The sequence below is a fragment of the Rattus norvegicus genome, chromosome 6 (genome assembly GCF_036323735.1).
Source record: "Rattus norvegicus strain BN/NHsdMcwi chromosome 6, GRCr8, whole genome shotgun sequence".
In the NCBI taxonomy this organism is placed as follows: domain Eukaryota; kingdom Metazoa; phylum Chordata; class Mammalia; order Rodentia; family Muridae; genus Rattus; species Rattus norvegicus.
In genome coordinates, this window is record NC_086024.1 from 109,722,073 (window position 1) to 109,734,321 (window position 12,249).

The following is a 12,249-nucleotide window of genomic DNA, read 5'->3' on the forward strand; positions in this document are numbered from 1 at the left end:
TCAGTGGTCAAAGAAGCTTTATTTAAAATGAACTTTGTGCTGACACACACATGCAAACAGTGTTCTCAAAGAATGGTAGAAAAGAACTGCTCTGCCTTTGCTGTCGGCATGCGTAGTTATCCTCTAGTATAGAGACCAGTTCCTAGCTATTACTTGTCAAGTTTTTCCAAAATTACAAGTCTGCTTTCTACAGGAGTGATTCTCAATCTGATTCTCAACATTTTTGCTCTCTAGAGGCCATTTCGCAATATCTGGAAACATTTTTGGTTGTCAACAACCTAAAGAGAGGTGCTACAAAGGGTGAGGGAAAAAACATCCTTACGGGGGAGGCTGGAGAGATGGCTCAGTGGTTAAGAGCACTGATTGCTCTTCCAAAGGTTCTGAGTTCAATTCCCAGCAACCACATGGTGACTCACAACCATCTGTAATGGGATCCAATGCCATCTTTTAGATTTGTCTGAAGACAGCTCTAGTGTTTTCATACAAAATAAATATTTAAAAAAAAAACACATCCTACAAACAATAAAAATTGACTTGTTCCAGTGCGTCAGATACTAATGATAAGGCCTGCACTTAAGGTTGCAGACATGATTAGTTGCCAAGATTCCAGGTTACTGGAAGCTGGTGAGGATGTATTTGGTCTGTCTGTCCCGGATTTCCGTTTCCTTATTGCTACCTATCTTCCTACCTCTTTCCCTCTTATACCTACCTGATTGGGTGGGCTCTGCCTTATTTTCTATACCTATGCTTAAATGTCAAGTGCAAAACAAGAGCCTTTAACACTGGTCTAGGGCACCTCCACCCTCTGCTCCACTTTGATCTCTAAATTTCCTTCTGTTCCCCCATTCTCTAACAGAGGCCTTGGCTGCAAACTCAAGCTCCTCCCCTAGTTGGCTGCTTGATGACCTGATGTGATGAGTGAACCATTTACACAAGTTGATTGATTGGCTGTTCAAGCCATTGCTGTTCTGGCCGGGGGTCAGCAGGCAGTTGTAGAGCCTTCTAAATCCTGCTGTCAACCTCCAAGGATGAGTTTTATAGTTTCGTAGATGCTGAAAAAAAACAACACTTTACATTGAAAGGATCTGCGAGGTTTAAGAATGGTCCCAACAGGGGTTGGGGATTTAGCTCAGTGGTAGAGCGCTTGCGCTTAGCAAGCGCAAGGCCCTGGGTTCGGTCCCCAGCTCCGAAAAAAACAAAAAAAACAGCAAGAATGGTCCCAACACTCTCATTTTATTTGGTAGAATGGGATTTTAAGGAGAAAACGGGGATTACTTGGGCTTAAAACTGGAAATAACAGCAGTATTCTGCTCTTTTCTCTCTGCCTTTCATTCTGAAAGGTGATGCTGGGACGTTAGCTGTAAGGAGAAGGGAAGGCAGGTGAGCGGTCTCCACCTCACACAGACAGATGAGCTCTTATCTCAGATGAGTAACTTCTTCACGTTCCCTCCCGGTGGCGTCCCTGGGGATGACACCAGTACCTCTTACCAATGAGAATGCTTGACTTTGGCTTTCTCCTTACATCACACTGCCTCTGTGCTTTGACTCTTGGTTCTTACAAACTCTTCCTCCAGGCCAGCCTGCCTCAGGGTGTCCCGGTAGCGCTGCTCTGCTTCTTTCCGGGCCAGGGCCTGTGGAGTGGAAGCGACCACAGCAGTCTCAGGAAGTAGGATCCTGAGTTACTTGGGTAATCAGTCTTTGTAAGAGTTCCCTTTCCACCACTTTTAGTGCTAGACAGGCTAGACAGGCGGTGGCCCAGGAATTACTTAAGAGCCTTATTTTTAGCCCCATTTCAAATGCAGGTTTACTCGTCATTCAGTACAAATACATTTCTCTAACACTTGTAGGAGGTGTCAGCTTTTAATTAATGGAGAGCCACACCTGTGAAAAGCATCCGGACCATCCTCAGGAAGACTAACATATTACAAATACTTAGCAGGAGGAATATGGTCTGCAATTAGCTCGAAGGCTATCTTGTTTGACATATCTAAGAACAAAACCAAGGCGCTTGGTGTTTTCTAGATGTTAAAAGGTCTATGGGGGAAGGAGTAAGCTCGCCCAACAAAACGAGCTCAACCCAAGTGAATTCTAGACCGCCCAGATTGGGGAGGGGCATCTGAAGGAGGAGGAGATCCACTATTACCTAGGAATGTCACCTGCTCTGTGATGGAGCTCGTGCCCAAGGTGAACCAGAGAGCCAGATACAGCACTTAACTGCCTGGGGCGGGTCTTTCTGGATGTTCCAGGGCTCTAGGGCTTCCTTGGGAGATCTCAATGGGATTCACCTTCTTAAAGTCCAAAGAATATTTTTCAAATAATTCAGCCTAAAAGCCACTTACTCTGGAAAGAGGCTTGAGAGGTGCTTACAAGCACCCTGATCTTTAAGGACCTATGTTTGGAGTAAAATGGCATTACTAAAGCAAGTTAGCCTTTCATCATTATTAGGAGTGTAAAAGCTGGGTGTGGTGATGCCTGGCTACAATCCCAGCACAGGGAAGATTAAGGCAAGAGGATGGAGGGTTCAAGCCCAGCCTGGACTCCATGAATTATATAGTAGCGTGAGCTCCATAAAAAGAAACCCGTCTCCAATACCAGAAGTTTGTGTCCACGGTCCTTTGGCCCTGTCACTTTGGACTTCTGGTCAGGCACCCCTATAGCGGGGAAGCATGTGGTAGCTGCTGTCTGCGTCATGGTGGCCAGGAAACCGAGAGAATGCCCATGTGTCTGTGCCTTGTATTCCACCCGGAGAACCCCAGCCTATGAGACCAGGCTGACCCTATTCAGGGTAGTTTTTCCTTCCTCAGCTAATTCTTTCTGGAAACACTCTCACAGACACACCCAGAAGTGTGGTGTGTTAATTTTCTGGGTCACCAAGCACAATCAAATTGAAAAGATTAACCACCATGGAGCTCAATTTAGAGTATCTAAGTTTTAAGAAAGTAATCACAGAGTAAAATCTTTTCACAATTTCTTTTTTTTTAATTTTTTTTAAAGATTTATTTGTTATATATTAATTACATTGTCTCTGTCTTCAGACATATCAGAAGAGGGCATCGGATCCCATTACAGATGGTTGTGAGCCACAATGTGGTTGCTGGGATTTGAACTCAGGACCTCTGGAAGAGCAGTCAGTGCTCTTAACCACTGAGCCATCTCTCCAGCCCCTTTTCACAATTTCTAAGAAACCTTTGACCCAAGGCAGAAAAAAGTTGAGAGTCTGGATTACCTTGGTCACTTGTTCAAAGAGATAGGGCCTGGTTTGGATTCGTCTCCTCATTTCCTCCAGTTCTTTCTTGTATTCCTTTGCTCTCTTACGGTCATTGTTCCTGGAATTAACAAGGTTTCTAGAAGCAACCAATCCCTTCAAAATCAGAAAACCTTCATGCAAGTTAAGCAGGGTCATTCTCATGGACACTAAATTCCTATTGCCTGCCAAAATCCACAACTTCCTCTGATGTAGTTCACCCTAATGACTCCATTTTGCCATTTCAAAGCCAGTGATATTCTAGAACCTAACACGGGCACCCATCTGACTGTGGAAGATACTGACCGGTTCTCCTTAAGCTTCGCTTTGAACACCTCTTCCAGGCTTTTGTGGGGATCCATGGCTTTTGCCCGCAGGGTCACTGATTTAGACATGGCTTGACAGTTCTTTTTGTGCATCTCCAACCACTGAATGCTCATGTCTGATTTGTCCTTCTTTTCAAGTGACATTCTAAAAGAGAGAGCAAAAATAGCAGTTGACCTGGGCACACATGTAAGCATCTTAGGAACTTTTCTGCCAAGTCAGTTAAGTCTTGACTTTTCTTTAAGGTGTGTGTGTGTGTGTGTGTGTGTGTGTGTGTGTGTGTGTGTGTGTGTGTGTGTGTGTGTGTGTATTTGGGGGGTAGGGCTATGTGCAGGTGTGAATGTGGGTGCTCCCAGGGTCCAGAAGAGGGCATCAATTCTGCGGGAGCTAGTTACAGGCAGTTGTGAGCAGCCCAGTGTGGATACTGAGAATCATATTTAAGCCCTCCGTAGTACATGCTCTTAACCACTGAGCCATCTCTCCAGCCCCTAGTTGGTGTTTCTATGAATAAAATTTTCTATACACTTGCCACAACTATGTTTTCCGAAAAGAATGATTCTGAGGATGAGCACAATGGCACAGACCTGTAATCCCAGTGCAGGAGGAATAGATGTTCAGGATGCCCCAGCTACAGTGATTTTCATGTCAGCCTAGCCCACTGGGAATCCCATCTCAACAGCTATTCGGGACAAAAAGCAATGGCAGATGGTGCCCTTCCTGCTTTCTGGGTCTTGTAATTTCCCACATGAGAGGAATCCATTGACTGAATAGAACACACTGGGTAAAATGGTTGTGCACAGCTAGGACTCAATAGATTTGTTAGGTGTTTCCTTTGTCAGGAGCAGTACTCATAGCTACCATCTACAGAGCTGCCAACCAGGAACCAAAGACCCTTACATCTCATGTAACTGTCACCAGGCTCTGACTAGGTAGACTTGCTGTTCTTACGTGGGGGACCGAAAGGCAGAAAGCCTCTGCTCACTACTCACCATGTAAAGCAAAAGCCAAAACCACAACCAGGATGGTGGCCTTCTGAGTTTGCCCTGATCGCTGTGCTCTCACAGCGGCCAGGCAATAACTTAGGTTCACAGTTCTTTAAGAACACAAATCTCCATTTCCATAAAGAGCTGGAAACAGGCCTCTCTTAATGTAGACAGTTCTATGGTGGGTTCCGCCAAAGACAAAATAACCAAGACTCTGCACTTAGAAATACATTCAAACAGATCAAGAACCAGGGCACAAAAGCTTCATCTGCTAAAATCCTCAACTCCCTGATGTTGGAAGGCAGATGTGCTGTCGTCTGTAGCTTGGCTGCCTCTCATTTGCAGGGCCTTTTCCTGGGCCTTGGAATTCTAAGAGACTTGGCCTAGGGTTAGTACCGACAACATCTGAGAGGGAAGCATCTCTGCGTCCTAAGTATTCTTACGAGGTCTCAGTGTAGCCATGCTCCTGTTGTGATTCTTAAATATTTATTTATTATGTAATTATGTAGAAGTATACTGTAGCTGTCTTCAGACACACCAGAAGAGGGCATCAGATCTCATTACAGATGGTTGTGAGCCACCATGTGGTTGCTGGGATTTGAACTCAGGACCTCTAGAAGAGCAGTCAGTGCTCTTAACCCCTGAGCCATCTCTCTGGCCCTCCTGTTGTGAGTCTTGTTTCTCCATTCTGTTTAATGTCTTTTTCAGATGTCTAATGTGATGTTTCTCTCAAGAGCACGTGCAGAACTGAGATAAGAAGCTAACAGCGGGTTGGGGATTTAGCTCAGTGGTAGAGCGCTTAAGGCCCTGGGTTTGGTCCCCAGCTCAGAAAAAAAAGGGGGGGGGGGGAGAAGAAGCTAACAGCATTGGTCTCTTTCCTAGAACTTGGGTACCATACATTCTGAACCTTTTCTCCTCCTGGACTAACATCTTCTAGCAACTGGTGTTCTGGAGTTCCTCATGCAAGTCTCCTGATCTCCATCCTTTGTGAACCTTTGGTTTGCAGCCCTCACTTGGGCATGCTGGTACTTTTTGCTGCAGGGTCTGGAGCTAGGCACCCCATTTGGTTTCCCAATGACAAATTGCCTTGCCTATCTCTTGGACCTACACCCTTTGGTCCAGTGACAACCCTTGCCACATCACCTGTACACCCTGGAAGCTCAGTCCTTCTTTCTGGTTTATATTTAGAAAAACTATTACCCTTACAGATGCCTTGTTTTCTTTCAAATGACCATGCTTCCCACAATTAAAACAGCAGACATTTTGAGATCTGAGACCTTTAGTGGCTTGGTCACAGTATTTTTGCAAATGACCACACCTTCCATAGTTAACACACTATGCATTCAGAGATCTGAGGCCTTTAGCTATGGCTCTCCCATTACTGTGCATTATACATGACAGAACCAATAGCACCATCTCCTGACCCACTTTTTTATGGGGCTGCCCTCTCCTTTAGATGCCTGATAGTTGTTTTGCATTCTCTTTACATTTTCAGATGTCAGTCTCAATAACATTGAGTCTGATGTGGCATTGTTCACAGCTGAAACTAACCTTTGTAAAAAACAAAAACAAAAACAAAAAACAAAAAACAAAAAACAAGTCAGTGAGGGCTTCCCCTGAGCCTTGGATAGGTTTTGTAAATGATACACGATTCTGTCCTGGCTCCTCAGCCGCTGAATGACATCATTCTACGATTGTGCCTTCAAGTTGACTTGTTCTCGTATGTTAGCATACCAACCTTCACCTAACAACTGGGCCATCTCACAAGATTAATTTGCTAGCTCTATTGTTCCAGCTTCATGGATTCTTGTCTCCACCATGACGACCGATGCAATCTGGTGCAACTGTTACCAATACCCTCCAGTTTGGGGAATAATTCTGAGTTTGTTTCACATAGGGCATGCCATAAGACATCACTGCCTTTTAAACCACCTTAGATCCATTCTAGAACGCCATGCTATTTTGTCAGAATCTTGTGAATTACCCCAATTAGCAGGCATAGGCTGTCTACCTAGTGGGAATGCTGCTGGTGACTCTGACTCAGAACTGCCTGTCCTCAAGAGGTGCTGTGATTATGTTTCACTCTGTCTGCTGTCCCGTCTCCTCTGGCCCTCCTCCTGGCTTTCATTTCTGTGACTCGGCTGTCCTTTGACACAGGTCCTTCACCTCTCTGTACCTGGGGGGAACTCCCCCTCTCTGGTTCGGTCACTGGGAAGGAATTTGTTCTCCCTTGTCTGATGTTTTCCAAGTTTGTCTACCTCCCCTCTCAGTTTCTCTAGCTGCACAGCCAACTGTTACTTTTTCAAGAAGAAGAAACCCTCTTGTCTTCCCATTTCCTCCATTTCTGATTCCCAAGCTTCTCCATTCCCACCCTTATTTTTCCAGTTGCTCAGCTACTCTTTCAACCCTTTTATAAACAAAATAGCCCAAAATGAGGAAAAGGAGAGGAAAAAAAAACTGCTGTTGAAAACCACGGGGCAAGGGTGCCCCAGCAAGAGCTTCAACAAAGCACACCCCCCCCCCATTTTCCTGCCTTCTGTTCTTTGGTACTTGAAGTCAAACCTTCCATTCTGCCTAGCCCCATGTTGGATGCCACTTATGTGTGGTTTTTTTCTTTTTAATTTTATGTTGTCTCCTTTTCTGACAAACAGTAATCTTTTCTCTGAACTCCTTGCCAGCCCTCCTCCAATCTCCAGCATCCCCTTCAAAGGTTGTTTTCCCAACCATTCCTCCCTCAGTTCCCTAACAGCGTGCTTAAACAATCCCTTCCCAATTCTCCCTACCAGCAGCTCTAAACTATAACAACTGTCCTAGCCTGTCTGCTCAGCTCAGCTCCTGACTTGGCTGTAACTGCCTTCTCACTCTGCAGCCAAGTCCACTTGCCACCGCCTCCTAACAATATCTTCTCTAGCTCAGCTCAGCTCCTGGCTCAATGCTCTCCTATTTCACTCTGCTCAGTCTCTTTTCTACTCCAACTGTCTCCTCTTTAGCCCTACTCAACCCTTCTTCTGACCCCAGTCTTCTCCAAGCCTACTCTCTGACCCTACTCTTCCGACACTTGGATCTCCCTCCTCCCTCCTCATCTTCCCACCTTCCTCCTCCCTCCCCCCTCCTCCCTCCCCCTCCCCCCTTCCCTCTACTTCCTCCCTGCTTCTGCTGGCTTTTTATATCCTCTCCTATTCCCAGAAGTCCAAGAGGCAACTGACAGTGAAGGTCATAGGATCAAAGTTCTCTTGAAGGACCAGGCACACAAAATAAATCATACTACAAAGTAGGGCCCTCCCTGCTACACCCAGGGAGCCTTACAGGAGGCACTGAGGTATTCGTCCCTTCCCAGGCCTCAGCCTGTGCTACATCACAGCTCCTGCTCACTTCAGAGCCCTGGCAGAGGTCTTCCTGCTGACTAAATGAGAGCAGTGCCAGAGTCAGGTCAGCAGAACAGGCTAGGAGTGTGACAAAGTTGCAGAAGGCCAGAGTTTGATCTCCAGTACGGGGAAGGGAAGGAAAGAAAAAGAAAAGAGTAGGAAAGGAAAACAGGCTCCTGCTTCCCAGCGGACTCAGCTTGACCATCTGGGCAATGGGCATGGCATCTTGTCTCTGGTGGGTTCTGCTCTGCTTGAGCCTGGCTTTGTCTTCCCTTTCACACAGGCTGTTGTCTTGTTTTAGAAAGGAAAGGACATTGAGCACAGTACAGAGACAGCAGGCTGGACAATAACAAACTACTACTCAGGTCTCATACTCGGGCTTCTCTTTCTGGAATCTTCTTTCCTCCAGAGTCTTTGTCTGGCCCGTTCCTCTTTATCCGTTGGCAAGGTGTGGAGGGGGTCAAGGGTCAGCTCTCACGTTCTACCATGTGGGTCCTGGGATGGAACTGAGGTCCTCAGGCTCGTCAGCAAGTGCTTTTGTCCACTTGGCCGTCTGGCTGGCCCCAGCTGCTCACTGACTCTGGCTCTCCCTTATTGCCTAACTGGCTGTGCAGAGATGCACTTCTCTCTGCCCACTGCTCACCTGCAAGTGCAAGGCTTGCTGGCTGGCTCTTGGGTGTACTTTTACTTGGGTCCTGGGCATCTGAACTCAGGTCTTCATGTTTGCACAGCAGAGGATTTACCATTGGCGCCATCTCCTAGCCCCTTCTTCCTTATGCTTCATGTTTTACCTCAGACATGTGTCCCAAAAGCTGTGAGGCCACGCCCCTAGGCTTCCCTGTGCTGTCATAGTCTTCTATGCTTGCACTGCTCAGAAGGTAGGGTAATTACTCTGAAAATCCCCATGGTTCAGACTGCACGTTACATTGTCAATTTTCCAGGGCATCTCAGGCTTAGCCCTGTGTCTTGCCCAGACTGGAAGGGTGACAGCATATATCCCTGCCCCATCCAAGAACTCTTTCACCCCTAGAGTGAGTGTTTCTGGTAATGGAGAAGAGGCCTAGCAGCAGGGCTAGTCCCAGGATTTGGGGCTAACACCTGTCATGAGTCTGCTGTGGCCTTCTTACTCACCGGACTGCAGATTCCCGCTTCCTGGTAGCATCTGTGATGTGCACAGGGAGGGTGTTTACAGAAAAAGAAGCAAGGCCACTCAGAGAACGACTGCTTGGCAGGGGTGTAGCTGTTGGCTGAGGGGACTTCTGCAAGAAAGGAGGTGACATGGTGACAGTACGATTAGTTTCTATCCTAATTAGGACTCAGTTTACTCAGTTTCAGGGAAGAACTACAACTGAGGATCTTTAATCCCACCATTAGAGATAACATGAACAAGATCTTGATTCGTTACAAGGCCCATGCTTGCACATCGGGTCTAATGTTTTAATCAACTGAGAAGAGTTCTTTGGAATGTGTGATTAGTTTTGGCAGTGTAATACTGTAGAGTTACTTGGGAAGAGAATCTCAATGTGGAACTGTATCGGGTAGACCCAGGACATGTCAGTGGGGGGTTGTCCTGACTATATTAAGGGGAGAAGACTCTCCTTCTGTGACAGGGCAGAGACAGAGCAGCGCACACGTGTGTATTCATGGCTCTTCGCTCATGTAAATATGATACCACTTCAAGCTCCTGTGGCTTTCTCTTCCCTACTGCAACCTGGGAAGACAAGGGAAAACAAGCCATCCCTCCCTTCAGTCGCTGTGGACAAGGTGTTTTATCACAGCAACGGGAAACAAAGCTAAGACAGATTGGGCTCTGAGACTTGCTTGGACTCAACATTTGCAAAATCCCTCTTGGGAGGTGCGAAAGGAAATGTTCTTGTTTTCAGTTTACAGAATGTGGGTCTGTGTGCAACTCAGCAGGTGTTGGAAAAAGTAAAAACTAAGACAGAAAAGTGTCAAAACATGTGCCTCCCTTTGAGATCTGGGCCTACTCTGTTATACTTTAGGCTGCAGACCCTTCCCCTCCCTGCTACCTGCCTGGGTTCTCATCCTCCCTCCTCCAGCAGTAGCAGCATCACAGGATCGTGGAGTGTGACACAGGTTGGCAGTCCTTAGCAAGAAGGGCTTATTTCGAGTTGTCTCCCGGGTCTCCCTTCTCTCAGCAGCTCTTCTCTGGAAAGCCTTGTAAAGGCCCTCATAGTCAGGGACCTCGGGGTTCACCCGAGGCTGGAATGCGAACTCAGTCTGTAGAAAGCTCAGCTTTTCCTCCTGGGTGCGTGTAGCCGTTCGGGGAGCCCTGTTACTCGAGGCACTGATAGGAGAGGAAGACATCTGTAGCATGTCCATGGCTCTCATCTGGATTCGGATTTTCCTGAGGAGCTCTGATTCTATGAAGAAGCAATAAAAGAAGAGGATCTGGAGAATGCCTCCCTGTCGCCTTTTGAGGCAGACTCGCTATGTAGCCCAGATTGGTCTCTGATTTATCTAAGCCCTCTGGCCTTGACTTCCTGAGTTTGTGGGACTACATGCACAGGTAACCACAGGTGCATGCCTTCCCTCCTTTAAACACTAACAGTCGTGTGCTAAAGCATGCAAAAAACAAGTGAACAACCAAACAGAAAGGTAACAATCATTCCCCAAGGAATTTGCTCCTCTCTGAGATGAGGTGGTGAGGAGGCCTTCCCAGAGGCAGTGGGCTGGAGATGGCACTGGCTGATGGAGGTCCTGGGGTTTGCTTCCATACCTATGCTAGTCCAGAGACTTCGGTGGGTGCTTACTGAGAGGGGTCCCCAGGCTCAGCCTGGGGACAGGGTTGTTGTAGGACCTCCCTACAGACCAGTGGTTCTTGACCAGTGGGTCATGACCCCTTCGGGGGGGGGGGGTCACATATCAGATATTGTACAGATCAGTCATTTAGATTATGATTCATAACAGTAGCAAAATGACAATTATGAAGTAGGAAGGAAATAATTTTATGGGGGGGTCGCCACAACCTGAAGAACTGTATTAAAGGGTCTCAGCTTGAGAACCACTATGGGACAGACTCCAACCTGAATATTGTAATCCCTGAATATTGATCCTGAATTCCTTTAGCACCTCTGTGGACAGCAGACCACAGGTAGCCAGAGTGTCCTTACCCTGGAGTTTGTCCCCAAGGGCTGGTTCCAGAATGGACTTGGGGATCTTTCTAGAAGTGGCCTTCTTTGGGGGGACCTTGGTCTGAGCCACGGCAGCTAAGTCTCTCTGAGGAGTATCTTCCTTTTGCTCTTCTTTCTTTTCAAGGAAGCTGAAGGGCTTCACGGAGGAGAGAAGCAGCTCCTTCCTCTGCTGAATACGGGCGCGCCTCCTTGCCTCTCTGCGCTCCACGATCTCCTGATACAGGGGCAGGTAGACGTGCGCAGGCACAGGCTGGGCCCGGAACTGCCGGTGGCACTCTGCCTCTTCCTGGCCCTGCTTCTGGGCCTGGAGCCTTTCCTGCTCAAAAGAGGCAGGTGAGGCCAGCCACTGGGCTTTCTTCCGGGCCTCACGCAGTGTCATGTGGAATGGTTGAGGCACAGTGATGGAAGAGGCCCAAGAGCAAACACTTCTGTGCTGGGAGGGAGGTCCAGAGTCTGAGGTTGGCAGGGTCTGAGCCTTGGGAATGTCAGAGGGAAGTCTAATCAAGGAGCTGCAGCGTCTCATGGAGCCACTCCTAGGGGAGAAAGCAGTTCTGTGTATGGACCCAGCAGTCAGGAGGTGAGGCTCCTCCTAGAGCCCCCTCCTTTCCCTCCCTGCCCAGCAGATCGTAACCAAGAGACTTCATCTCTATCCCAAAGCCCCAAAGGCCTCTGGGTTCTTAACCTTATCAGCTAGGCTTCCCTTCTTGCCACAACACAGGTCTTCTAAGAATTCATACAGGAGGGGCTGGAGAGATGGCTCAACGGTTAAGAGCACTGACCGCTCTTCCAGAGGTCCTGAGTTCAATTCCCAGCAACCACATGGTGGCTCACAACCATCTGTAATGATATCTGATGCCCTCTTCTGGTATGTCTGAAGACGGTGACAGTATACTCACTCACAAACATTAAATAAATAAATCTTTTAAAAAAGAATTCATGGGGTTGGGGATTTAGCTCAGTGGTAGAGCGTTTGCCTAGCGAGCGCAAGGCCCTGGGTTTGGTCCCCAGCTCCGAAAAAAAGAAAAAAGAAAAAAAAAAAGAATTCATACAGGAATTGCCACTTTGCATTCTGATAAGGATTCATTGCATTCAGAAGGATCCAATTCGAACCTTAGGTTCTTGGATTTCCCATGTAGAGTGGCAGAAATATTAGCTACTTATAAAGTTATTGGGAAGAG

At 47.3% G+C, this 12,249-nt stretch overlaps 1 protein-coding gene across 5 annotated transcripts in view; it reads right to left on the minus strand.

The window, feature by feature from the left end:
* Fam161b (FAM161 centrosomal protein B) overlaps positions 1–12,249 on the minus strand; it is a 27,931-nt gene continuing 15,682 nt past the window's right edge. For 2 of the 5 annotated variants that reach the window (XM_063262683.1, XM_056985582.2), the window contains exons 3-9: positions 11,051–11,604; positions 9,951–10,300; positions 9,048–9,175; positions 3,551–3,715; positions 3,227–3,326; positions 1,489–1,631; positions 1,213–1,358 (exon numbers count right to left, since the gene is read on the minus strand). In XM_063262683.1, coding sequence (XP_063118753.1) covers positions 1,524–1,631; positions 3,227–3,326; positions 3,551–3,715; positions 9,048–9,175; positions 9,951–10,300; positions 11,051–11,604 — 1,405 coding nt within the window. In that variant the 3' untranslated portion in view covers positions 1,213–1,358; positions 1,489–1,523. Of the gene's footprint in view, positions 1,053–1,212; positions 1,359–1,488; positions 1,632–2,956; positions 3,327–3,550; positions 3,716–9,047; positions 9,176–9,950; positions 10,301–11,050; positions 11,605–12,249 lie in introns of those variants that run through there. The other 3 variants (XM_063262682.1, XM_063262681.1, XM_056985583.2) reach the window with 2 other exon arrangements.